The sequence below is a fragment of the Protomyctophum bolini genome (assembly GCF_963924005.1).
Source record: "Protomyctophum bolini genome assembly, chromosome: 1".
NCBI lineage: Eukaryota > Metazoa > Chordata > Actinopteri > Myctophiformes > Myctophidae > Protomyctophum > Protomyctophum bolini.
The window spans coordinates 17,468,166-17,476,598 of NC_137862.1; the positions used below are offsets into that span (position 1 = coordinate 17,468,166).

Below are 8,433 nucleotides of genomic sequence, written 5' to 3' on the forward strand. Positions count from 1 at the left end.
CATTACATAAGGGATAGGCTCACATCGAAAAGCCCAGAAGACTTTATTCTTTCTATTACTGCCATCTCCTGGTCAGTAAAGTTAACTGAAAACAGTAGTGAAATAAACATAGTATTATGTGCTCTAGTGCAGGGGTTTTCAACTGATTGTGAACAAGGGACCACCACCCTGACTTAGAATCAACCTGGGGACCACTATTGTGTTGGGTGGGGATATGGCCTAAGATTAGTGCTTTTGTAAGTTAACACTTGCTATGCATCCCATGTGTATACATCCCACTGTTTCTCAACCGTTGACTACTACTGGTAAAATGTCCTAATAATAATGACTCAACCAGACTATCCGGTGCATTTCCCCTTTCTTGAGAATCTTAACTCCCTTTTTCAGTTGAATTTACTGAACTCCAACTTGTCAGTAAATGACTACATGGATGGACTCATCATAGGTCACCAGGTCATTCAGTTCACGGTTTCTCAACTAGTGGAAAGAACATTTAAAACAAATCAACAAATCCTACAAAATGCATGGTCAGGGACCACATGCAATACCTCCACGGACCACCAGTGGTCCACGGACCTCCTGTTGAAAACCCATGCTCTAGTGTGATAATGTTACTAATGAGGCCCTTCAAAACATTTTAGGCCCTACAGACCACAGATTCTGCACAATAAGTTACACAAGTGATCCCAGAATAAGCTATCAATGTCACAAAGAGATACTAATTGTACCCAATAATGTCTTATAATAATAGTATATACTAGTACCACAGGATACTACACTATTTTCTGGAATCCCCCATTCAAATTGCTGACAATCCCTTTTCTCAATCCTAGTTTAATTTCAATAAGTTCAAGGGACATCTTCAAGATGTGTTGTCTTCAATTTATATCATTTGTCAGAATGAAGGGACACAGTTACTACAGTAGTGTATTAATTAGTAAAGTAGACATAGCATGATAGTTTGATTTTCACGGATGACAACATGGTGCAAACTAACAGCATTCACAGTGAGTCACAGACAACAAGGTTTGTCCTGAAGTCACAGGATCTCTAAACATAATCAGCAACTATCGACCACAACTATATAAATACAACTATAACAATAATGTGAGCATCCATCACTGATTAACGTTAACTTATTGTTAACGTTCCCATTCTGTATGTAAATATGTTGTTCCCTGGTGGTCAGCGGCCAATTACATATCCTTCTGAGGGTCCTTGACATGAAAATGTTTGAGAACCACTGACACTGACAGAACCACTGGTTTTTCAGAAAGCTGCCAGGATTTAGAAGACATTTTGTAGAATCGGCCTCAGGACTAAATGGGTTAAGGGCCCTGGATGGAGTCTACACCAGAATGCTACGAATGGCACTATTATGTGTCACATGGGCCGCTGGGCGGACCCCATCAGAAATGTGGGCCTCTACGGGGACCTACCACTGGTCACAGACAAGGTCAGAGAGAGAAGGATGAGGTTTGCTGGGCACTGCGTCTTGGCACATTCACGAAAGGAAAGAGGCGCAATATACGTAGATAGATTTAAAAAAAAGAAAAAACATTAACACGATCAAAGTACGATTTTAAAATTTAAATGATTAACAAAGAAAACGAACACTGCTTTTGCCATGGCAATATTACCTTTAAAAAGGTTAACCCGGGATTTGATTAGAGGGCATGTAAAACCTTTAATGGATTATTTTCAGCTCTGCTAAAAGGATTAAGAATCAATGCATTTACAGGCTATTGACCCTGTAAATGACCACAAGTATAATCAATAGCATAATCAATGGAGTTATTATCAGGTACTTGAAGAAGGAAAATTGATTGTCTGGATTTATGCATTTTCTGAGGTGTGTGTGTGTGTGTGTGTGTGTGTGTGTGTGTGTGTGTGTGTGTGTGTGTGTGTGTGTGTGTGTGTACAGCAAGGTACAGTCAGACATTAGGGCTAAAAGGATATAACACAAAAAGGTCCTGGGTCTCGTTTCCATTGTGGACCTACAGTATGTAGTAAGAATACGGTAATAGTCATTATTAATGGTGGTAGTGTGGATGGAGGCAGTATACGACAATACCAATAGCAATAGAAATGTTTGTATTGGTGGGAGCACTGTGTTATCTATTATCTGAAACCCCAAATACTAGAACTTTTTGTGGTAAAAAAATCTATCTTCTTCCTCTCTTCTTCCCTTTCTTGATAAAACAATGGGAACTATATGCACAAAAAGGAATTTCACCCACTTTTTTATTGTAAAACTTCAATAAAAAATTCTGATTCTGACTAGCTCGTAGCACTTGCCATAGCAGTTGCCCTAGCCTTGACGACCTTGTAGGTGTATGAAAAGGCTACAATTTTGATAGCATGATATGTAGACAGTTCATTTGTAGACCCAACATCCTATATAATATATTTAAAACATAATATAAAAAATAACACTAAATGCAATAACACTGGCAGTTGGAAACAATTTGAGATTCATCTTTTTCCAGGCAAGAAACTATTTCAGGACTGGCAAAGTTATCTATACCAATAAATGGACGTTACATAATTAAGACATCTGACTCAAACATTAAGTGTGGCAGACCAATTAGTTCACACATCCCAAGACTTCTGTGATGGAGAGGTTGGTTAGCCTTTATCTGCTCCTTTGGAGGGGAGACGGGCAAAAGCCAGAGTCAAGTCTCGTAGAGAAAATCCAATTAATCAACGCAAATGTATTTGATTTAGAAAGCTCTTTTGCAATACTCAAAACAACATCTCCATCTTCATGGAAAAGAAGGTTAACAGTTTCCTGGCTAGTAGCTAGTGTTTGAACAAATGGTGTGCATGGTGTATATGGAAGTGACAAATCACATCAGCCACAGTACGGAAATAGCTATAAATGAAATGAGACATGTTTACTGTTGCCACTTTGCACTGCATGCCACGACATCTTCAGCCCAGCTTTATAGGAGTAGTTTACCCCAGAGAAAATGACTTATTTTCTATCAATTACACACCCCATGAAGCCTTGAATTCATGGTGAATATTTTTGTTTTCCTGAGACATTCCTGAGACATGATGCCCGGGTCATCGGTCAATAGGAGACTCAGTAAGACCTACGTCATTTACTACTACTCGTGTCCGTTGACCGCTGTCTATCTGTAGATCTATCACTTTGATCCCAAAGGATCACACAATAGACGTTTAGATACATTTCTAAATAGATGGAGGTGTTGCCAAGCCAATCATGAACCACATTCTCAACCTACAAACTGTAGCATTAATTTCTAATTTTCCATAGCCAGAAACAGTCAATTCAGTTTGAAGAATCACATTAGTATACAATACACACAGCATACAACACAAGCAGCTGCAGCAAAGAAAACAAAACCAAACAAGGTTCCTACCTTAAGTTGAGCAGTCTTCTACACATCAGTTATCTCTAGCTCATCCTCAGATGTGGCCTTCCAGCAGTGTCTCCAGTCATCTCCAGCCTCCATACACCTGACTAGCTTGCCAGTACTTTCTTCTCCTGCTGTTAGACAGGGCCTGCAGGGGCCCTTAAGCCAGAGCCTCTGCATGAAGTTGCTGTTCTTAACTCAGCATTTCTGGGGTCCTCGGAGTCACTGTAGGGGTTAGTAAAAAATGACATGTGAAAAAGTGACCCAGAGATTGGATGTTTCGGTCCTCAGTGATGATGATGGTCTGAGGACCATGCTATAGGCCAGGGGTTTTCAACTGATTGTGAACCAGGGACCACCACCTTGACTAAGAATCAACCTGGGGACCACTGTTGTGTTGCAAAGGGATATGGGCTAAGATTGTGCTTTCGTAATACTTGCTATGGACTACTGTTTCTAAAACCATGGTCCACGGACTTAACTGATATACAGTACTGACACATGTGGCCCTATCTTTGGCGTGCCTTAACCTTTATCCCTAAACTTTTTTGCCACATTTGACTATAATAATCTGTGTGTGTGTGTGTGTGTGTGTGTGTGTGTGTGTGTGTGTGTGTGTGTGTGTGTGTATATATATATATATAGTAAAAATGGCAAATACGTGCAAGATATAGCACATGATGACATGATTATATGGGCACATTTCCTAATAATGATGACTCAATCAGGCAAGCTTCACCACGTCACCCTTCTTGAGATTCTATCTCCCTTTTCTGTGAAATTTCTTTAAAAAAAAAATTTCACAATGTGTTTTTTTGAGCCAACTTCCTTGTTCGCTCCTAATGATAAATAGGTGACTGAGCTCCTCTTCTCATCACAACTTCATCTTTCCTCAACATCTCTCCATCCCCATCACTGAACTCACTGGTGAGTGCATTGTCTTCATTTAATTGTGGGATTCATAATTCTTTATTGTATTAATTATTTGAATCCATTCCATTACATTAATATGATGATTATTCTATCCATTATTGATACCTAGCTAGACCTTTGTGATGTATTTGATTGTATTCCACTCAAATGCTAATTATATTTCTACTACATATTGTATATGTATTTTAACCTAGAGTGTCTGCTTCGGCAGTACTTTTCTCTTCTACGTATTTTACTCCCAAATGTTATTTCTTACTAAACATCATTATTTACAGCTACTTCCCGAGAGCCCAAACCATCTCCATGGAGTGCATGTGTTTGGTCCGACGGAGCATTGATCCGATCGACAATCTACCTCAAACCCTCACCCTAACCCTAACCTCCCTAACCTCCCAGCACACCTAAACCTAACCCCAACCCTCTCCCAACCCCCAGCGCACTTCGGACCAATGCTCCTTCGTATCATAGTATGCCTCCCATCTCCAGGAAGATATTCAGTTTTCTTTTCTTTCCCCTTCAGAATGATGAACTCCATAAGCACATGTGAGGAGCTTCGTCGTGGAGACACCCTGTTCAGTCCAAACAAGGAGTTTAAGGTTGTCTTCCAGGTACGCATATACGTTATGTTATAATAATCATGGTAAACATATTGCTACGGTGACTGATTGGAGGAGTTCTTCCAGGTCCTTATTTGTATTGTTGGTGTTGATCTGAATGTCATGTTGTACCAAAAGTAAAGACTGTAAGTCTATGAGCCAGAAAATATGTCATTACCAAATGAGTGTGCAAAACCGTACCTACTGTATATTAAATAGTTTGTAGGGTCAATAAGTAAATTAAATAAAAAAACACTGCCACAGGAGTAGCTTTTTCAGATTCATCACACATTGTGTTATTTTAACCTATGCATGATAGGTGAATAGAAAACATTTAAGAAATAGTTATCACCATGTAACATCCATAGTTGATTGAACATAAACAAAAGTAAATAAGAATGTTGACTCTGGAAATTGCAAATTCGTGCATATTTTCAAATCAAATCAAACTTAATTTATAAAGCAAAGACCAATGGTCAACCAAAGTGCCGTAAACATTAGGAAAAAAGTCTTCCTATTCACCCATCATGTACTGTAGGAGTGAGTGTGATACTTGTGGAAAAGCTACTCCCGCTGTGGAAGGGTTATGAATGATATATTCATTTACGTATATTGACCCCATAAACAATTTAATATAGGTATGGTTTTGCCAACTCATTTCGTAATCATGGTTCAACTTTGGGGCTCTTTGTGGCTGTGTGGTCAGAAAATGATCTGAATCAGTGTTAACAGTGGTCATTCAGGTTTGATTCTCCTGCTTACAGGAAGACAGCAACTTTGTGGTGTACCAGTGGAGTCCTATCTGGGCATCAAACACATTTAAGAAAGATGGCTTCCGGATCCTTCTTCAAGAGGACGGGAACTTGGTCATGTACACCAAGAGTGACAAGGCAATCTGGTCTACTGGCACCCATGTCCCTAACACTACGTTTCGCCAGATGCGTCTCACGTTGACCAACGACGGAAAACTGATGCTGGACAACAACGGTGATGGGGTCTGGAACTCTGATAAAAATAAAGGGGTGATGACGGAAGCGAGCAATTCAATTTGAATGTCAACTAAACAATAAATGAAGTCATCATCATGATGTACGCTGTTGATGAAATAAAGAGCTGTAATCACATTTGTGTCCAATGTCTTAATGTCTAAATCTTAGCAATGCCATTTCCTTAATGCTTGTTTGTATTAACAAACAAGTAAAGAACTTGTAATATAAAATCATTAATCATGAATGAAATATACGGTAAAAAATATAATGGAACTAAGTGTCTCGTCTGCCTTCAGCTAAAGATGAGATGTAATATATATAGGTACAATAAAATATACTAATTCAAACTTTGTCAGTCTATACTCTATACTAGTTACAATATATTCCGGAATTTCCGATCATTCGGCTCCGCTCTTCACATTCACTTCTATGGAGTTGCTCAGCCAGCACAATACCAGTAAGACGCGAAAACGCGGGAAGCGAACGCAGCTCGTACATATTTGGGTTTTTTTAAGATTTATTTTTAAGTTATTATTTTTTTAAGTTAAGTTTTTTTTAAGTTAAGTTTTTTTTAAGTTAAGTTTTTAACTTAGCCATAACCATATAAGGAGTCCCCAAAGCAGCTATACGTCCAAATATGGAGTGTGTTGCATCAATCACAAACAAATCACTCAGCTCCATATATGGGCACAAAGGGGGGGGACACACACAGACAGACAGACAGACAGACAGACAGACACACAGACAGACATGATCTGCTAGGTCTCATTGCGAACGCAGTGATTGCGAACGCAGTGATTGCGAACGCAGTGAGCACTTACTATGAGACCTAGCAGATCATGTCTGTTTGTCTGTCTGTGTGTCCGTGTGTCTGTCCCGCTATCCAAATATGGAGTGTGTTGCATCAGCAATCACTCATCTCCATATATGGGCACAAAAGGGGCCAGGTCCACTCAGCTCCATATATGGGCACAAAAGGGGCCAGGTCCACATATACAGTAACAGCGGGACAGACACACAGACAGACAGACAGACAGACATGATCTGCAGGGTCTCAGCTGCGTTCGCTTCCCGCGTTTGCGCGTCTTACTGGTAGTAAGTGCTCACTGCATTCGCAACAATACTCCCTTTTCCCCTCTTTTTCCGTCTTTGGGGGGCGATGACCTCCGTTTCTTTTTGCGTCATAGAGTTGTCTCATGTGCGCAGTAGTGTCACCTCCGTGTGCCAACCCTTGTGCAAGCTTGTGAGTCGAGTCCATTGTTCAAAACCGTAATCGCTCGTTCATGCATAGGGCCCTAGCTGCACTTCCAGAGTCGGCCACCAACTGGAGCTACACTTTTTCTGTTCTGGGTGTTTGGTGCAGGTCACAGTAGTGATGTCATAGTATTGACATACAAGATGTCTGACGCCATAGATTGTGCATCCAACAGATGGAGGATTGGCAGTGTAGTTCATGCATGGAAGGTCATAACCATGTCAAAACCTGCAAAAAAGATTGCTTTATGCTTATTTTACACGCCTGTGTTTATTTCAGTGTTTGCAGTGCCAAGTACCCTGCTGGTCTAGAAAGTCTAGAAAGGACTAATGTGACGTCATTTAAAAATAATAATAGCATTTTCTATTATATGCAGAATTAGGTCTTATTTGAGGGCTCAAGAATCACTGAAAACAAACACGAGCAACATCTGAGGCATCCTTCAAGTAAAATTCCACTGTCGTGTTGAGGTTTCACCCTGGTCACTCCAGTCCGTTCCTGATTTTGCACTCGTGTACATCTGAGCTGTGCTGCTTGAGGAGCAGGCCCCATAGGAAAACAGATGACCCAAAGGCCAGGCCCACTCTAAACCAGTTAGGGTTGTTGTAGTCTGGTTTAGACGCTGTGAACACACACCTGCTTCCTATTCTGCCCACCCACACAGCTCGAGATAATAAGCTATTGAATGCCATTTTAGATGCACAGTGTGTCTTCACGCACTCACTATCCGTGTAGCAGTGATCGATTAGTTGGCATCTCTGGCAGTGGCCTTTTTGAAGAATCTGTGACATCATATTGACATCCAAATATAGAGTTCCATATGGCTCAATGTTGACTCTCACTTCATCAGTAGTGGAAACTGGAAACAACACAAATGAATCAATATAAATAACATGAGTGTGCTTGCTAACAAAGTGAACAAATAAATTAGGCTAAATGGCCAATCACAATTGCGAAGTGGTTCTTTGGCTCGTAATCATAGGGGAACCTCTTTATCCTCTTATCCTGCGTTCACATTGGCAGATGCAAAAGATACAAAAATGCAAAGCTACACAGCGTATTTGTAGCTGCAGTTAAAACCAGCTCAAAGTTTTGTAGCTTTGTAGCTGTTGTAGCTTTTGCAGCAGCCACTGGCTTTCATTGAAAAAAAATATTAGCTCTATACTCTAGAGCTAATTCTTTTTTTAAAGGTCCACTCTGGTTCCGTCCATACCACATGGTTGACCATGTTGAGGCCAGTCCACAATTAATGTATCTTATCGTTTTATAATTGCATC

At 40.2% G+C, this 8,433-nt stretch overlaps 1 protein-coding gene across 1 annotated transcript; it reads left to right on the forward strand.

Annotated features, from left to right (window-relative positions):
- Positions 1–4,244: 4,244 nt before the first annotated feature.
- LOC308319348 (B-type lectin plumieribetin-like) lies at positions 4,245–6,036 on the forward strand. The gene is made up of 3 exons (XM_080769380.1): positions 4,245–4,310; positions 4,837–4,924; positions 5,677–6,036. The coding sequence occupies exons 2-3, from the start codon at positions 4,838–4,840 to the stop codon at positions 5,962–5,964; spliced, it is 375 nt and encodes a 124-aa protein (XP_080625506.1). The 5' UTR covers positions 4,245–4,310; position 4,837; the 3' UTR covers positions 5,965–6,036.
- The last annotated feature ends 2,397 nt before the right edge of the window (positions 6,037–8,433 follow it).

Excerpts from the sequence above, each read along its gene's own strand:
- LOC308319348 (XM_080769380.1), top strand. The coding sequence starts at position 4,838 with ATGATGAACTCCATAAGCACATGTGAGGAGCTTCGTCGTGGAGACACC. Across the intron at positions 4,925-5,676 it reads AGTTTAAGGTTGTCTTCCAG|GAAGACAGCAACTTTGTGGT; the intron begins GTACGCATATAC and ends TCCTGCTTACAG.